This window comes from Rhinopithecus bieti, unplaced genomic scaffold, assembly GCF_001698545.2.
Source record: "Rhinopithecus bieti isolate Rb0 unplaced genomic scaffold, ASM169854v2 scaffold_11161, whole genome shotgun sequence".
NCBI classification, from domain to species: domain Eukaryota; kingdom Metazoa; phylum Chordata; class Mammalia; order Primates; family Cercopithecidae; genus Rhinopithecus; species Rhinopithecus bieti.
The window spans coordinates 2,416,579-2,436,690 of NW_016806937.1; the positions used below are offsets into that span (position 1 = coordinate 2,416,579).

Here is a 20,112-nt window from a genome sequence, read left to right on the forward strand (position 1 = left end):
TTTTTTTAATTGAGATGGAGTCTCATTCTGTCGCCCAGGTTGGAGTGCAATGGCAAGATCTCTGCGCACTGCAACCTCCGCCCCTCCGGGTTCAAGTGATTCTCCTACCTCAGCCTCTCGAGTAGCTGGGACTACAGGCGTGCACCACCACACCTGGCTAATTTTTTTGTATTTTTAGTAGAGACGGGGTTTCACCGTGCTGGCCACGCTGGTCTCTAACTCCTGACCTCAGGTGATCTGCCTGCTTCAGCCTCCCAAAGTGCTGGGATTATAGGCATGAGCCACCACACCTGGCCTGAGATAACTTTTAAGTATGGGAGGTTGCTACAATTATTCATTCCAACTCTTAGAGACTGACTTTTCTCATTCATTTGTTTTGAAGTTTTGTCTTGTTCTAAAATACCTTTATTACAGTTCTGGTATATATAAAGCATAAAAACTATTGATTTTAAGGAGAAACTGACCAAACCAATACCTCTACCATAAAGTGAAATACAAGGAAAAAAAGTTAGTAGACCATAATTCTGAACTAAATTAACACACTTGGCATAAAAAATGATCATGTACTAAAGTTACAAAGCAACCATCAACAAATTCCAAATAATTAACATTATATAGGTCATGTTCTCTGAACATAGTGCAATCAAACTTTTAAAAAATTCAACTGGATCCTGGATCATACATTCACAAACACACAGCTTTAAGAATATTACTGAAACAATAATTATAGAGAAACTTTTGAGTATGAACTTATCTTAGATGGCATTATTGTTTAAATACTAAATTTCTTCAGTGTACTACGAGTATTGTGGTTTGCACAGGAAAACAGCCTAGTTTCAGTGCTAGTGTATTTACAAGTGACATATAATGATGTCTGCAACTTACTTTAAAATGACTCAGCAAAAAGATAAAATAGAGATAGAAAGGAGAGGCTGGGCATAGTGGCTCACGTCTGTAATCCCAGTACTTTGGGAGGCCAAGGTGGGCAGATCACCTGAGGTAAGGGGTTCAAGACCAGCCTGGTCAACATGGTGGAACCCTGTCTCTACTAAAAATACAAAAAATTAGCTGGGTGTGATGGTGCATGCCTGTAGTCCCAGCTACTCAAGAGGCTGAGGCAGGAGAATTGCTTGAACCCAGGAGGCAGAGGTTACAGTGAGCCAAGATCAGGTCACTGCACTCCAGCCTGGGTAAGAGATCAAGACTCTGCACTCCAGCCTGGGTAAGAGATCAAGACTCTGCACTCCAGCCTGGGTAAGAGATCAAGACACTGCACTCCAGCCTGGGTGAGAGATCGAGACTCTATTTCAAAAAAAAAAAAAAAAAAAAAAAAAAAAAAAAAAAAGAAAGAAAGAAAGAAAAGCCAGGGTTAGGGGACAGGGAGAGAAATAACTGCAAATGTGGCAAAACAGTAACAACTGGTAAATGTAGGTGAAGGATATATACTGATTGTGCTATTCTTTCCGATTTTCCAAGTAAAAAGTCTGGGGAGAAAAATGCAAATTCACAATGTTGCAGTTTGCACTTCTAGTTTGAAAACTATCCAGAAGCGAGTTCCATAACCATGGGATGCAGGTAAAATGATGCTTAGGGTTGTACAAACTGAAGCACACGTACTGTGAAGAAAAACAAAATCAAGGCTGGGCGCGGTGGCCCACACCTGTAATCCCAGCATTTTGGGAGGCCAAGGCGAGTGGATCACAAGGTCAGCAGTTCAAGGCTAGCCTGACCAACATGGTGAAACCCCGTCTGTACTAAAAATAGAAAAATTAGGTGGGCGTGGTGGCACACACCTGTCATCTCAGCTACTCAGGAGGCTGAGGCAAGGAGAATCGCTTGAACCTGGGAGGCGGAGACTGCAGTGAGCCAAGACTGCGCTATTGCGCTCCAACCTGGGCAATAGAGTGAGACTCCGTCTCAAAAAAAAACAAAAAAGAAAAAGAAAAACAGAATCCAATGAGTTTAATTCAACTCAAGAAATGAAGAAGAAAACCACTGAAAGCCCAACAAAGTTGAAGGAAGAAAGAAGAAATGTAAGATAGGAGCAGAAAGAGAAAACAAAACAGTAACTGAGCAATAAAACCAAAACCTGGTTCTTTTAAAGGATTAATAAGAGATCTCTAACAAGACTGATTTAAAAGAAAAGGAGTAAAGGCACAAATACTGCTTAAAATGTGAAGGAAAGGATAACTACAGATACACCAGAGGTTTTTTTGTTTTTTGTTTTTTTTTGTGACCAGTCAACAATATAGTTTTTAAGTCCTAAGAGAATTCTTTGTGTCAATCAAATTGAAAGTGAATAAAACATATATTATCCAAATAGACTCAAGAAGAGACAGAAAACCTGGATAAACTTTAACCTGTTTTAAAAAGGGAAGTATGGTTCAAAGTCTTCCTCCCACCCCTGAAAGACATCTACTCATATAACACCTATCTCATATAAACTTTCAGAGAATAGGAAGAGGAAAAGCTACCCAATCTATCTTGTATAGTATAACCTTGATACCAAATTTAGAGAAGGACCCTATGACAAAATAAAATTATAGATCAAAATTTATAATCCATTGCACCAATATAAAACACTGAAAAGAATGGGCTGCGGGCTGCATCACTGTTAATTCGCTCTCATATTAACCAGGGACAAAAACTCTCTGGGTGATAACCTTAAAACCAGGTATTAATATACTTTACACTAAAATTAAAAAGATAAAAAAGTCAAACTTTCCTAATAAGACGGACACAGGACAAAATAAAAAGAGTAAAGGACATCACGAAAATGAGCTAAATGATTTCCTATTTGTGGCCTGCCTATCTGGAAAAGAATGTAATTTTCCTGCCATGATTTGCTCTTCAAAAATACACATCTGCCATCTGATATTTAATGATCTCTTGACTAAAATGTCACGGCTTGAACATTCAAAGGGGACCTCCAGTTAAACAAGGCAGATCAAACACCTCTGCTCTACCTGAAACTCCTCTAAAATAACCGTAAAAGGGGCAGGGAGATTAAATCATAAAAACTAAGGGATAGGAGAAACAACATTGTGAAGCTGGAAAATAGGTCTCTGCCAACAGCGAAAGGGGAGCCAGAGGCAAACAGCTTCAAACTGAACAACCTCAGAAAGGCTCAGGACAGGTGACCTCTGATGTTGGTCTAAGAGAGCAAACAGAGTGCACTGGGAAAATGAGTTTAAGATACCACATTGAAAACGGGAGATTTAGGTAAAGTCTGCACAACACTCCCCATGGTTCTCCTCAACTTGAGGCTAAGATACCAGCAGCCAAGCCTGCATCCTTGAGACAGGGGCTGATGGTTCTTTAGAGCAATGAGCAGACATTCAAAAACCAGGATATTTCAGAGACAAATAACAAAAACTGACACACAAAGAAAATAGAGAAAAGTATGAAGGGAAAAAATACAATATTCTTAGTGAGAAAATAAAAGGTATTACATAAAACATAAAAGAACAGGATACTATTTTAAAAAGTTCCGAGACCAAAATGGAGCTGTAAGATGTGAAGTCTAACATTTGAATGAGTTCTGGAAAGTGAGAACAAAGAAGAAAGGGGAGAAAAATCAAAGAACATTAAAATATTTTTTCCAAAACACAGGGGAAAAGCCCAGCAAGTATGCAGAAAAAAAGATAAAAAGGACCCATATGAAGGCACGTCATCGTGAAATTTCAGAAGACTGGAAATGAGAAAATCCTAAAAGCTTCCAGAGGAAAAAAAACAAAAACAAAACCGTCACAAAAGATGAAACCAGAATGGCTTCAGTAGTAATACTGGAACAATCTCTTCCAAATTGAGGACATTATGAATTAGAACCTACAATTCTATACTCTAGCAAATACATTAATTGGCAGGACAAAATAAAAATGATTTCAGACATGCAAGCCTCAAAAAAACATTAATTTCCCGTAATCCCTTTAAAGAAAGCTACAAGAGAATGTATGAAACATCCCCTTTGAGGGTTATGACCCGAGAGAGAATTTCTCTAAGAAATCAGGATTCCCACTAACTGATCTTCAGCAGTTGTTAAATCAACAGAGCAGATGTCACTTCAAGAAACAGAAAATGGGCTGGGCGCGGTGGCTCACACCTGTAATCCCAGCACTTTGGGAGGCTGAGGTGGGTGGATCATGAGGTTAAGGAGATTGAGACCATCCTGGCTAACATGGCGAAACCCCGTCTCTACTAAAAATACGAAAAAAAAAAAAAAATTAGCTGGGCGTGGTGGTGCACGCCTGTAGTCCCAACTACTCAGGAGGCTGAGGCAGGAGAATTGATTGAACTTGGGAGACTGAGGTTGCAGTGAGCCGAGATCGCACTACTGCACTCCAGCCTGGGTGACAGAGCAAGGCTCCGTCTCAAAAAAAACAACAACAAAAAAAGCACAAAACGTTGAGGTGAAATTTTACACGTGTAGCTAGACAATTGGTAAAAACTCATTAATGAGGCACAGGCACTTAAAACTTGGGGAATTACACTATGAAGTTCCATTCAGATAAATCTTTCAACTTCCGCATTAGGAAAATACTTGGTTTCATTAAAGACTATCTGGTTTTCTAAGACATGCACACACATTCCCATTCACATATACCAGGATAAATGTGGGTGATTCATAGGATCAGCTACACATATCGGCATAGTACCATACCAGCTAAGTGCTGTTATGCTACTGAATGAAAAAATTTACACCCCGTTTTTTAGAGTTCACTGCTAATTTCACCTGTAAGGAGTCACATTAACAAGAAAATCTGTCACATGTGGGAAGTGCTACACTACACATAAAACTTCCTTGTTTTATAAGTCAAAATATCTTCTTTTGCTTACTTTTCACTAACCTTGTTTTAGTCATTTTAGAGTGATTAAGAAAAATTAGGCCGGGCGCGACAGTGGCTCACACCTATAATCCCAGCCCTTTGGGAGGCAGAGGTGGGTGGATCACCTGAGGTCAGGAGTTCGAGACTAGCCTGGCCAACATGGTGAAACCCCGTCTCTACTAATAATACAAAAAAAAAAAAAAAAATTGCTGGGGGTGGCAGTGCATGCCTGCAGTCTCAGCTATACTCGGGGAGGGCTCGAGGCACGGAGAATCGCCTTGAACGCGGGGGGCCAGAGTTGCGTGAGCCGGAGTCGGCTGCCAGCCCTTGGGCAGACAGGGAGTGACACTCTGAGTCTCAAAAAAAAAAAAAAAAAAATAATTTAAGTTGGAGATAAGGTTCCTCCTACTTTAGAACCATCCCTCCTGATACCAACATCTTTCAACTGCTGATTTAGTTTTGTCTCTAGCTCCTGTCACAACAAAATCACAAGTCTCTTATTCACTGACAGAGTTACAATCAACTACAAGTCCTCCAAATGCCTCTGAAAATCAACACTACTATTTTGTTTGTATATTGGTTTTAAATTATGTGCTAAAATGGGTTTCCACCATGTCTAGTATGCCTAACCCCCAAAATCTTGAAATTATAAAATTTGTGAAAAACCAGTTTAAAACCATGATTTTAAAAGAACACTTCAATGTCTAAAATAATTTACATTATAAGAAAATGTAAAAAACCTGGATAGGGCTCTTCTAAAGCACTGACTCTGGTTTTTCTGAATCATTTCTTTGTACATCACGTGCACACACACACACTCGTTATGACAGCATGGAATCCAATGCATTGCTTCTTTTCACAAGAGCCTCATATCAGTCTATCCCTTCCTCTCGGCAAAGTAAGATTTTGTGCAAAAGTCAAAGTTAACATACAACTAAAGCTATGCTGTCTAAAACAGGAGTGCTACAGACGAGGCATGAGCTTAGACCCAGCCGAGCAACTACTCCTGGAGTAGGCAAGGCAAAGGGTAATGAGTAATTTCACCTAATGCAAGAACCCTAGCCACTTTCTGCATCCTGCACTCATGCTTTAAGGAACCTAATTTGTTATTTCCTCCTCTCATCAATGACAGCCCTGCCCCTTGGGTTCTGGAGTACACAGTATTTATCACCACCTCCCCCTCACCCCATTAACCCCATGCCAGAAAGAAAAGTATACGCACCTTAAAATCTGTATTATTGATATATTCAAATACCAAAGCTGGTGTCTTTGACTGTAAAAGAGAATATTAATGCTTTTTAAGTACCTAAACAATAATCAATGTAATCTGCTTCTGCCAAAATGGCCCATCCCCAAATCCTACTTAGATAACAAAGGGATTCACTCATCAGGGACAGCCTGTCAAGAAAGGTATTCTCTTGAAATTTTATGATGTCTGGAATCTGCTTCAAAATAACTGGGGATAGTGGGAGGTGGGAAGTGGTGGGAGTATAGATGAAACAAGGTTGGCCACAGCTGATTAACTGCTAAAGTTGGGTCATGTGTGAAGGAAGGTTCATTACATTATTCATTTACTTTTGAAAACAGTTGAGAATTTCGTAATAAAAAGTTTTAAGAGGAATGTATTCTCTGAATAACCTACCAATGGCCTTAACCAATCTTCAATGGTTATGTGAGGATTTATACCCTGGAGTGTTCCAGTTTGCCAACTATATACAAAAAAAGTGACACATTTTCATCTTAGTTGAGCAAGCCAGAATTGCACTTGACAGAATTATCATAGGTTGTGGGAATGTATCATAGCTCTTTTGGGGGACCAAAAGGAAAATATAACCATCCGTGATATTATCAATAAGCTACATCATAATATTATTGCCTTGGCTAGAGACCATTACAGATGGTCTCATCTTATCAAGCAGACCTTTTCCTAAAAACTCATATATAATCGAATATTTTTAAAGCACTATAATCTTTAATCCAATGAGTACAAAAATGTTCAATATTAGCTTGTATAAATCTAGATTTTCAAATAACAGGATTCCTTAATTGAAGTAAAATAACGCTAATTGGCAGTAAGAAGCTTTCAAAATTGGGAGAAAGTAGGGACTTAAGGGGTTATAAAAAAAAAATCATCTAACAATCTTTTGCTCAAGAACCATGTGAAAGTTACCTAGGAAACAGGCCACAGGGCAGCATGCAGATCTCTGCGAGGACAACTCAGAGTCCAAACAGCAGCCCCAGCAGCAGCCATGATTAAAAATTCTTCACCAGCCCGAAGCTGTAAGGGTTTCATCGATATTACCACAACTCTCTACAGGCTGTGAAGTAAGCCTGACCTTCTAATAGACAAGGGGTCCCTGTTGATTTTTGTCAACTTCAATTTACTTGTCTTACGTATCACGTAACACATACACATACTTTAACAAATTACAAAAATAATAAAATGTAGCACTAAGTTCCGCTAACTTGAAAAAGAAAAAGCAAAACAAAGATGCTCCTGGTATACCACATACTGACTCACATTTTATTCTGAAATTCCTATTTTTACATGGTGCTCATTTTTCAATGGGTACTCATTTCCAATGCAGCCCATTTTCAAACAGGAGGCCGTCCAGAACTAGTCATTATAAAATCAATCTGTGCTAAAAGGACAGGATATATCTTAAAGGCCAATTAGTTACAATCTACAATCTGGCATACAACAATCCCTTCCCTTCTCAGTCTTCTCAGGGTCCAGAAGGAAAAACTTTACTTATGCTTCAACAATACTGTATAATCTTGAGTAAATTTTCTAACCTCTGCAAATTACGATTTTCTCATCTGTACAATGTGAATAAATGGCACCCACCCCAATGGACTGTTGTGAGGACTGAGTGACATGACACAGTTGGGCACTTGGAATATGCCCAGCACATAGTAAGCACTCAATGCATGTTAGCTACTATATTATTACGAGGATGTCTTTAGCAGCCAGAAAAAAAACCCTATTTCTTTAATAAACAAAACTATCATGGGAAGAGAACAGGGAAATATCTGAGGTAGAGCAGGTGGAGAACAGCAATGGGACAAGAAGGGGTACAAAAGTGGGGAGGTGAGGTGCCTCCAACCTTAGCTAATCAGAAACACCTAAGGTTAAGTTACTCCCTAGGGAGAGAAAACAAAATTAAACAGTACATTTAAAATGGCTAAAAACTAAGCATTAACAAAAATATTTTAGTCTATCTACATATGCGACGTGAGCCCTAATGACACATGCTGAATTAAGGGAAAGAAGACGACTTCTTCAAAGGGTCAGTGGAGCTGGGACCTGCTCAGGCCTTTATGCCAGGTGTCCACATGGAGATATTCATTCTTTCCTTGTGTAAACCCAGATTTTCAAATGTCATGCTTACTTAAGTGAGGTAGAGTAACACAAATTGGCAGTAACGCACTTTCAAAACTGGAGAGAGGCTAGGGCTTAAAGGAGACATTCAACAAACATTTGTGGGCTGAATCAAAACACTGAAGCACAAACCCAGAAAAGGGATTTTTCTCTGTACACTTCTAGGTTCCATCGCAGTGGTTGTAGCTGTTTTATCACTGGGCCACCATGATTTTTTTCTGGTTTTCAAACCAGTCAGTAGTTAAGACAAACACCAGCATCCCCACTATATCATTAAATGAGGTTCTGTGTGTTAAACAACCCCCATATCCACACCCCGGTCTACTAGTATACTCCCCCAACCATTTGGCACCTACCACAGGGTCCTTTACAGTGTCAATCAGCTTAATGATATTTGTTCCACCACGAAGGTTCTCCAGAATCTTAACCTCTCGTTTTATCTTCTTTTTCTTCACTGGCTTAAATACACAAGAGTAATCAGAAGTGAGACTCCTTTTGAAGTTAGTAAATAAAACTTTAAAACGTTAGCCAATAAGATGGACAGTACGCTATCTTGTACACTCTGTTGTGTTAAAGAGCGTGCCTAAATTCGAAGAGAAAAAACTGAAATAGAACGGGCTTGCCCGTAAGAACCTTTAACATTAGGTTAATTTACAGACCCATACAGCTTATGTCTCAAGATCTTTAAGTAGTTACATTGAGGGCACTTAAAAATTTTGAATACCCGTATCACACTTCAAAAATAAAACTTCTGCTTACTAGATAACTGCCAAGTGGAAATATAGCTCGGAACAGCTGTATGTCATGCACTCACAAATGGAAAAACTGAAACAAAATGGTGAGACACCTGCTCTTCCAATGAGTTACATGTAATTTTGTCTTTCAGGAGTGAAAGACCAGTTCACTGACATCAGGTTACAAACTTGCTTCCCAGCTGCTGGCTCTCATTTCCTGTCACCACTCCCATTTCCTTAATATCTAGAATCTGAAATCAGCACAGAGCCAGTTAATGTTTCCCAACAGATCCCATTCCTCAAGAAAGAGATGTCGAATCAGGAAAGGAGAAATCAATCTGATACAACAGTGACTGAACACTTCTATCTAACTTTTCAGTCTGCTGGAAAGATTAAAGGCTTTAAAAATAATTACTCTCATTACACATATTACTCCTTGTCTTAAATGAGCTAAAGAGTGTGAGGAAGAATAGAAGCAGTTCTGCAAAAGTAAGTCTATCATAATCAAGTATGCTTTATAAGGCACTCAGAATGGTGACTGGAACACAGTAAGCACCTAATAAATGATAGCATTATGTTCATATTTTTAGTAATTTATTATTTAATAAGTCATTATGAATCCTCACAAAGTCCCTATGTAGCAGAGTTGAGCTATCTGCCCAAGATCACACAGCTCATGGCAGAGTGGGGCAGAAATCAAAGCTGGAAGCTGCGCAGTCTGACTGCATGCTATACTCTTGCCACAGTGCTTTTGTTTCCCAAGTGTGGCCAACGGGAGAAATGTAACTAAGGAAAAAGAATATTTTATCACTGAGACACTGTTATAATAGCAGAGGCAAAGAGAGGCCAATGGATTTGCCAAGAAATAATAAAGCAAGACTTCTTTTGCCTGTGTGCGGGGTGGGGAAGGAGAGGGGAGGGGGAAAATATAACACACACATGCCAAAGAAACCTTCATCTTTTGTTGGTCACTAAGATACAGCTTTGAACACATAACAAAACAGAGAAGGAAAGGACTATGAAACTCAGAGCACTTGCATCACCTATAACAAGGGGCTTAACTGAGAGGCTGGGCTCTCGCTGCGTCCTTGTCAGCTAGCTGCCATGATGATACCCGCTCTCCGCCCGCTGTGCCAGGGTTCCCAGGAGAGCAGATGAGGCTGCTGTGCATGTTCCTCGACTCCACTTAGAAACCTTACTCCTTAGTCCCTTTTTCATTAACAAGGGAGCTCGAAACTTTGGGGAAAAAAAGCACTGTACAATTCGATTAAAAAACAGCCAGAGAAGGACACACTACAAAATAACCAGTCTGAAAGATTCAAATATGTCAATGTCATGAAACAAACTGCACAATTGTTCCAGACTTTTAAAATTTGACAACTGAATGTAACACATGACTACAACTGAATATAATCATATAATCTGGGATTTTCCTTTGCTATAAAGAACATTATAAAGATAACTGGCAAACGTGAATGAGAGCTATAGATTAGCTAATAGCATTGCATCAATGGTTACCTTCTATTCTTTTTTTTTTTTTGAGACGGAGTCTCGCTCTGTCGCCCAGGCTGGAGTGCAGTGGCTGGATCTCAGCTCACTGCAAGCTCCGCCTCCCGGGTTCACGCCATTCTCCTGCCTCAGCCTCCCGAGTAGCTGGGACTACAGGCGCCCGCCACCTCGCCTGGCTAATTTTTTTGTATTTTTTAGTAGAGACAGGGTTTCACCGTGTTAGCCAGGATGGTCTCAATCTCCTGACCTCGTGATCCGCCCGTCTCGGCCTCCCAAAGTGCTGGGATTACAGGCTTGAGCCACCGCACCCGGCCTACCTTCTAATTTTTTAATATGGCATTGTATGGTTATGTAAGAAACTCTTTATTTTTAGGAAATGCATACTGAAGTATTTAGGGATGACTACAATTTACTCTCAAGCACTTCAGGAAAATATACGTAACATAAATGTTATTATATAGGTGTATATATGTATATATATGTGTGTATATATGAGAGAGAAAGAGAAGGATAAAGCAAATGTTAACATTTGAGGAGTCTGGGTGAAACAGATATGGGAATTCCTGCAACTTTTTTTAAGTCCGAAATTATGTTAAGAAGTTAAAAGAAAAATAAAAACTGACTTTTTTTTGAGACGGGGTCTCACTCCGTGGCCCAGGCGGGAGCACAGTGGCATGATCTCAGCTCACTGCAACCTCCGCCTCCCGGGTTCAAACAATTCTCCTGCCTCAGCCTCCCAAGTACTACAAGTGCACACCACCACGCCCAGCTAATTTTTTTGTATTTTTAGTAGAGATAGGGTTTCACCATGTTGGCCAGGCTGATCTCCAACTCCTGACCTCAGGTGATCCACCTGCCTTAGCCTCCCAAGTGCTGGGATTACAGGTGTGAGCGACTGCGCCCGGCCAAAGCTGGTTATCTTATACTTAAAATTTCAGCCAATGCTACCAGTTTAGTCAATGCCTTTCAATGTAAGAAAATTCTAGATTTGTCATCCAATACTGGAAAGCAGCTATAGATCTGCGAGAGTGGTAACAGAGAAAAAAACCCGCAACCAGAAGCCTATATCCACCAAAAACCTCTTCTACTCCTAACAGTACTCCTAACTCCTTACAGGGACAACCCATTAGTTGCCTTTATGACACTGCCCCATGTAAAGTCTTGCATTGCTCTCCCGTTATTCAGCAACGGGTCAGGCCTGGACAGCCCAGTTAAGATGAACCTATCTATCAATACATCTAAAGGTATCTTGCATAGCAATTGAAGCATATTTTGTTGCCCACCAGGTATCTAACTTAAACTTCCCATACTAGAGACTGGGAATAGCAGGGCAACTCTGAAGGTGACACAAAGGAGTCCCAAGTCACAAAGGCAGCTAGAGTCCTCACATGCTGACAAAAGACCAAGAGATGATAAAAAAGAAAGGTGACCGACCCACAGTCCAGGACACTTCCCTCCAAACCATCAAAAACTCAGCTACAGGTAGATCCCTTCGGCCTCAGTTTATTCCTCTGAACTGGAGAGATGCTCGAGAAGCTAAATCAATGAGCTCTGAGGAGCTGAAAGTGATCCTTTTAATGTGAATCAGAGATAAAAAGTTAGGATTTATGAGGGAGGATTGTTGGTATCCTAAGGAAAATAAACCGAGTTTTACAGAAATAAGGATACTTTGATTCTCCTGTCCACAGCCTGTAGCCATTTACTACCAGTTACACAAAATGTAGAAAATACATGTATTTCTACAACGATCTCACAATTTCACTCTGCGTGCTAGAAAAAGTCTCCATCTGGGGTTCATTTATTCCAGTTCAGAGACTATCTGTTTAAAAGATTCAAACTCAATCAGTTTAGCTATTGTCCAAACTAATAAAACAAACTTTTTTTTTTTAACTCGAAGTCTAGTAGACAAAGTGGTGAAAAAAAGAACAACTGAACTAACAAATTCAAGACAGGCAGGAATTTATCAACAGCTCCTAACTCTTAAATTTGGGGTTACTTTTACTCTACTACCAAACTAACAACTGCTCCACTATGATATGAATTTCATTACCTGCAATGAACAATGGTTGCCAGGAATGTAGAAGGACAGAGTAAAAAGAAAGTTCAGGCTGGATGATGGCATGTAATTCACTACCCTGGTGGCATCCCTAAAACCCACTGCACTTGACCTAAATAAAAATATTATCTGAGCAATGTTATCTCATCACAGAAAACTTTTCCCTTCATCTTTCAAGCTTCATCATCCCAATTACATGATCTACTCCTTGAGGGTAACTGTTTATTCTCAGGAGTTAAAAAAATTATTCAAAAAGGCAAGGCATTAAATCAAAATGATAATCAGATACCACCTCACACAAGTCAGGATGGCTGCTATCAAAAAAACCAGAAAAGAAGTGTTGGCGAGGATATGGAGAAACAGCCAAACTTGTACACTATAGTCAGAATGTAAAATGGTACAGCCACTCTGGAAAGTTCCTCAAAACATTAAACATAGAATTACCTTGTGATCCAGCAATTCCACTTCTGGGTCTATACCCAAAAGAAGTGAAGCAGGGTCTTCAGGAGGTATCTGTACACTCACGTTCAAAGCAGAATTATTCACAATAGCTAAAACATGGAAGCAACCCATCTACTGATGAATGAACGGGTAACAAAATGTGCTATATACATACAATGGAAAATGACGTAGCCTTAAAATGGAAGGAAATTCTGACGCATGCAACAGTGATAAACCTGGAGGACACTATGCTGTGCAACATAATCCAGTCACAAAAGGATAAATACTGTACAATTCCACTTACATGAGGTACCTGGAGTAGTCAAATTCATAGAAACAGTAAAATGGTTGTTGCCAGGAAATGGGGGAGGGAGAAATGGGTAGTTATTGTTTAATGGATACAGAGTTTCCATTTTACAAGACGAAAAGAGTTATACAGATGGATGGTAGTGATGGCTGCACAACATTACCCATTGAACTGTACACTTAAGAATGGTTAAGATGGTAAATATTATGTTATTTTATTATTTTTTAGATGAGTTTCGCTCTTATTGCCCAGGCTGGAGTGCAATGGTGCAATCTCGGCTTACTGCAACCTCTGCCTCCCAGGTTAAAGCAATTCTCCTGCCTCAGCCTCCTGAGTAGCTGGGATTACAGGCGCCTGCCACCATGCCCAGCTAATTTTTTGTATTTTTAGTAGAGGCGGAGTTTCACCAGGTTGGCCAGGCTGCTCTTGAACTCCTGACCTCAGGTGATCCACCTGCCTCGGCCTCCCAAAGTGCTGGGATTACAGGCGTGAGGCTCTGCGCCTAGCCTATGTTACATGTATTTTAACACAATTTTTTTTTTTTTTTTTTGAGACAGAGTCTCACACTGTCGCCCAGGCTGGAATGCAGTGGCGCAATCTTGGCTCACTGCAAGCTCTGCCTCCCGAGTTCATGCCATTCTCCTGCCTCAGCCTCCCGAGTAGCTGGGACTACAGGCGCCTGACAACACGCCCCACTAATTTTTTGTATTTTTAGTAGAGATGGGGTCTCACCACGTTAGCCAGGATGGTCTCAATCTCCTGACCTCGTGATCCGCCTGCCTCGGCCTCCCAAAGTGCTGGGATTACAGGTGTTGAGTCACTGCGCCCAGCATTTTTTTTTTTTTAAAGGCAAGGCATAGAGCAGACCCTTTGAATCTCATCAAGACAACACTGCAACCCTTTCTACTATTGGTTCTGCCTCTAAAAATCATTCGCATTGCCCAAATGTAATATTGTTATTACTACACTTTATCTATCTCTCAGGCCAGGCACTGTTTTAAGCACATTTAATCCTCTTAGATGAGCACTATTAACAGTTTTACTTGAGGAAGGACACTGAGGCACAGAGAACTTAAGTAACTGTTCGATGTTACAGAGCATCTACAGTTGGAACTAACACCTGACACCAGGCAGACCACTTCTAGGCCATACTCTCTCAGGAAAGAAGCATTTTGTAGATTACTAAAGCATGATAATCAATCTCTCTACCATCTATCTACAGTTTATCTGACTTTCCTAACAACCCTGTGACTTAAGCAGGAAATGTAGGCTTATTTCATAAATGAGAAAATAGTCAAGTGGTATCAATGAAGAAACTAGTTTTTGAACTCAAGCCTTCTGTCCTCTCATTTATAGCACTTCTTACACTATACCACCCTGATTATGAGATGGCAGATCCTGAAATTAAACTCTAGAAACTATCTGGAGCCCTGCTTTATACATGAAAATGGGCACACTATATCAAGATATTCTTTTCACACGTGGTTTCTTCTCAAATAAACTCTTGTATTAAAGGGACAAAACTATTAATCCCCAAAATTGCTAAGTGATCATGCTGAGACTTGGAGGAACTCTATGGGTTAAAAAAAGCATAAAAATACTACTTATTGATGCTTTGAGAGAATAAAGCAGCATTTCATTTAAGCATTAAACATGCTGCTGTGGATACTAATCATAGAGAACCCCTGCCTGGGTCCCTACAGCCCTCTAGGACTCTTGGATTCCACTCTTCAACTAGCAACTTACCAAAGTCAAATACTTCCTTTGAGAAAAATTACTCCAAAAATCATCAGAAACGAATTAACTTCATTTGACTCCTGGTGAGTGTTCCTCAATTCTTCCAGTACAGATCAGTACATCACAAAGTCAAACATCCAGCAAATGTCCTAATTATGCTCCTTGCACCTGACGAGACTTCAGGACAGATATACAGGGTCCTACACTGAGTGTTTCCACCCCCTGACTACATGGTGCTGAGCATATAAATCCTTTCTCTGGGTCTTGGTTGATTTGTAAAAAGGGCCTGGGTTCTAACGGTTTCTAAGCACCCGTATTCTGTGATTCTGTTTGACACATGTTAACTACACTCTTAATCTGTGACTCCCCACCACAATGTTGGAAACTGCCTAGTTCACATACAATTTTTAACGTTATTTTGAATGTTAGCAATACTTCAGTAATACTGTTTTCACTAGTTTTATACCATGAGACATTAGTGAAAATTAGAATGTACCAAAAATTTAGATAAATACCACTAATGTGTTGTTTCAGGAAGATGTCTTCATACACATGCCTAAATTCAAAAGGGTAAAAAACCTACCACAGGAGAAGCTAGAAATAAAGAAGAAAGCACCATTCTGACATAACGTAAAGATCACCAGCTCATGATGAAGCTGCTAACAAAGATGTATAACCAACGCCCATCCTTTTAACACTACCTACTGACAACACAAAACTTAAAAAATATCTGCAAATATGCTAAACATACTTAAGCAGCAAAATTTAATACCACCATCCTTTGTTTAAAGCTAAAGAATTAATATCTGGGGGGAAATGGATAGTCAATCTGTTTATAAAATGAGACTACTAAGAGGAAGCCTTATATGGGAATTTCCAAGTCATTTTAGCACTGGTTCGAAATGCTATCTGTTTTTAAAAATAGTGTTGCTCTTAACTTTTATTCAAGAAATAGTTTAATTTGAAAGATCCCAAGGACCCCAGGAAGTACTGAAATCTACACACACAGGCAGTGNCATCTCGGCCTCCCAAAGTGCTGGGATTACAGGCTTGAGCCACCGCGCCCGGCGAATTGATTTTTCAAAATCAAAAGATGAAACTTTACACTAATGTAGCTTTCTGCCCAGCCATATAAACCCTTACCATTTTCCTCCTCCTTTTTCTCTCTTCTCCTCAAAACCATTTGTCAAAAAAAGATACAACCTCTCCATTGATTGGAAAGTTTTAAGATTTTAGCCATAGAATACCACTTGGGGATAGACAGTAAAATTTTGCTCACCAGTTTCTAAATTCCTAAAACTTCTTAGTAGCTCATTTTTCATCAATACCTGGAAATCTACTAACGCAAATTAAACTATATAAAATTCCTCTGTAGTCACTCATCATTTACCCATTCTCACACACAGTGAAGAATTGATATGAAACTACAAAAGAAAGACTGCTTGTCCTCAAGAAAGGCACTCTCTTTCTTGGTCACTATGTGCATAATACAATCTTGCAGTTAAAATACAGCAGGCTTATACAAAAAGGAAGGCTGTTCTAAATTCTTCCAAGTTAAGAGCAACTGGTACTCTGTTAAGGACCTAATTTCCTATGACCAAGCACCATAATAGTAGCTATTAGTCATAACTTCAACTTATTTGAATAAAGAAACACAACTTTGGCTAAAGATCCTGTTCTTTTTAAAAAGTAATACTTTTAATTCACAAAACAACAAAACCACAATAATGCCATTAGTGATGTATTACCCCATCCTTCAGACAGGAACAAAATCTGGATAGAAATGCCACCGGGCTTTAAAAAACGTGAATAAGTGAGTCTAGTTTCACTAGTGGTTTAGGCTGCACTGTGAAAACAAATAATGTCAAGAAGAAACAAGAAACATTTCATTAACTAGGGGCCTCCCAAGTCTGATTCCAGGGCACTGGTACCTGTTTCTGTGTTCAACATTCAGATCCTACAATCCAATGCTAAAATGAACAGTAAGAAATATGAAGAAAAGGAAACAGGAGTTCTAGCTAATGGTCATTCAACATAATGACATTACGTAAGTTTCTTTGTGCCTAGGTCTCCCATTTGTAAAGATAACCTGCAGCAGCTTACATACTGGGTTTCCTAACATCTGCCGAGAATCTTTAGAGTAGGAGAAAGCTAGAGCCTATGAAGCTCTTCGGATGATGAAGCAGCAATGTGATGCTCTCCTAAATGAACATGGTATTTATACATACACCTGAATGCCGCTCCTTTCAAAAAAAAAAGCACCACAGAAAATCGTACACTTATCTAAAAATGCTGCCATAGCACAAAAGTTCAGACATTTTTCCGGAATTGCTTTAGAGTCAGCAATTCATTCTTCTGAATATACAGCAGTGGAATGTGGATATTCCTAATTTCAATTTAAGCTTCGCTTATTTCTTAGATTTGAAGCAGCTTATTAAAAACTTATGCTTATGTATATAAAGCTAATGTATGGGTTTTAAGGTAATTTCCGTGACTTAAAAAAAAAAAAAACCTTGTGACTTCATAAATGCAATACATATTTAGGGAAGAGAGGAGTCACACTCAGTATCTTCAACATCAATTCCTCACTTCTCATCCCCAGTGTGTCTGAGAACACAAGTAACTTTGTCTATTTCTCTCTACTGCAATTCTGCTTCTTCATCACTAGGCTAGGATGTTTTGAGTGATGGAGTTAATCATTTTTTCTCAAAGATTACCAGAAAGCATAAGCCTGACCCCTCACATTAAACAGTGATTACCTACACAGCTGCTCTAACACACAGAAACAGCTTTTTAATTCCACATTCTTAGTCCACAGAACCTCTGCAAAATGGCCACACTGGAAATCACATGTATGCAAAGTGCTTACATCACTCTTCCGTCTTCTCAATCTCTCACTAAATGACATGTACCCACATGAAATGATCTGGCAATAATGAGGACCCATCACAGATTCTAAGAACTACTTTTTACTATACCCTGTAAAACATTATTAAAACTATACAATTAATCTGTTACCGGAAGGAAAATTTAGCCGACCCTTCATGCTCATTAAAATCATCTTCATCAAAGAGATAACAAAAGACATATCATTATCAAACTGATTGCTAAACCATATATTAAAATCGTTTTGTTCCAATTATTGCTTTAGTAATACGTGAATTCTTCTACATTTTTACTAGCTGATAAGCAACAATAGCTCTCTGGCTTCCCAACAAGGCTTCTCAGCACTACTGGTGCACTATATCCATCCCACCTGAAACTTTACTGCCAAAGGAAAAAAAACCAAGTGATTATCTGCTAAGGAATTTCCTTCCATTTGGGTTTGACATACATTTCTGAAGTCGCTCCAATTTTTTCCAACTTTCTTTCTGGAACAACGTAGAGCATGCACCAAGAGTAACAAACACAGCGCTCAGGGAGCCCTTAAATTGAGAATGGCTTTCCTGTCTTTTGAATACCTATTTATTTTCTAACAAATGGAGCCCTTTAGGAATTTTGCTTAAGGCAATTTACTTTTAAAACAAACACCTTCCTGAACTTAGATTTGAACTGAGATCTGTGACCAGTCTGCACATTTTCTTGAAAGTTCACAGGAAAATGGGGTGGAAAAAGAAGTAATGAAAGGACATCAGATAAATAAAATCTGAGCGTGGGCTGGGCACAGTGGCTCACGCCTATAATCCCAGCAATTTTAGGAGGCCTGCAAGGAGTCCTTTTGGAGGAGTGCTTGAGCTCAGGAGTTTGAGACCAGCCTCGGCAACATGACCAGACCCTGACTCTACAAAAAAATTTTAAAAATAGCTGGGCGTGGTGGCATGCACCTGTAGTCTCAGCTACTTGGGAGGCTGAGATGGATCACTTAAGCTCATGAGTTGAAGGCTGCAGTGAACTATGATCTGCACTCCAGCCTGGGTGACAGAGTGAGACTCTGACTCTAAATAAATAAATTAAATTAAATTCAAGCTTGCATTGCCCATTCTAGAACGTGACTGGGGTAGCTTACAACCTTCTGCCCTGTGGGGGGAAAAATGTTACATACCACTCATAGGACACTCACCTTGAGGATTTTTACAACCACTCTCTCATTGTTGGTGATGTTAATGGCCTCAAATACTTCACTATATTTTCCCCGACCAAGTTTTCGAACCAGTTGGTAATCATCTTGATTACTGTAAAAGGAAGACACACACATAAATGCCAGGACTGGGGGTTAATCTAACCAAGCCTATGCTCACTGTATACGTCATTCAGCCGCTTCCACCAGGCAAACACTTGCAAGTGTCTATACATCACGGCACAACTCATTCCCTAAATGAAAGCCACGACGTAATCTTGGCTCCCTTCACTCTGCAGAGCTCCTAACCTAATTGGTCTCTCCTAACTTGGAAAGATGGGGCAGGAAGGCAACGCTCAGAGCCAATCCAGAGGGGTGAGCAAAGCACCCGTCCTGAAGGCCTAGAGGGTGCCCCCTGTGTCCCGCGGCTCCCCAGCACCTGCTTCCCGTTTCACACCCTGAGGGTAGACAGTGCCTGTTTTAAAAATCTGGACGTCTTTAAGAAATTTCCTCCCACCACCTCATCTCAGAAAACCGAAAAGGCAGGGAATTTTAATAGCTCCAAAGGACAGCTGTTGACTTCCCACCCCAGTGGAAACCCAGAAGCGTGAGGAAGGGCTGCTCCCTCACTTCCACCCGGCGTCAATCCCTGGACCCCACACTTCTTCCCGAGTAAAAAAGCATTCCGTGAGGGAAAGGGGTGCGCAAACCGGGGAGAAAGGGACGAAACGGGGGTAAAGGAGAGGGAAGAGGAAGACGAGGACATGTGCGAGAGCTGGACCTCTGCCTCCCTGCGGGCCCGCGGAGGGGTCAGCGGGAGACACCACCCGGCCCGAGTGCGGTTCGCAGGGGGTGGCTGGGCGGGGGCAGGGGTCAGCGGGCCCGGCGGGGGGCGGCGGCGGCTTTACCCCCAGCTCGGGACGTGAGCCTCGTAGTCCCAGTACTCGCGGCTCCTCAGGCTGTTCACCTCGGCGTAGACCCGGGCCCTGCTGCCCGCGGCCGGGCCGGGCATGGCGGGCGGGACCGGGGAGCGGCGCGGGGCGCAGAGGGTGGCGGCGGCGAC

At 40.5% G+C, this 20,112-nt stretch overlaps 1 protein-coding gene across 4 annotated transcripts in view; it reads right to left on the reverse strand.

Annotated features, from left to right (window-relative positions):
* The window catches only part of CSNK2A2 (casein kinase 2 alpha 2), a 40,869-nt gene extending 20,763 nt beyond the window's left edge, over positions 1–20,106 (reverse strand). For 2 of the 4 annotated variants that reach the window (XM_017878918.1, XM_017878920.1), the window contains exons 1-4: positions 19,958–20,106; positions 19,053–19,164; positions 8,565–8,666; positions 6,049–6,099 (exon numbers count right to left, since the gene is read on the reverse strand). In XM_017878918.1, the coding sequence (XP_017734407.1) occupies positions 6,049–6,099; positions 8,565–8,666; positions 19,053–19,164; positions 19,958–20,061 (369 nt within the window). In that variant the 5' untranslated portion in view covers positions 20,062–20,106. The remainder of the gene's footprint in view (positions 1–6,048; positions 6,100–8,564; positions 8,667–19,052; positions 19,165–19,957) is intronic. The other 2 variants (XM_017878919.1, XM_017878921.1) reach the window with 2 other exon arrangements.
* Positions 20,107–20,112: the final 6 nt, after the last annotated feature.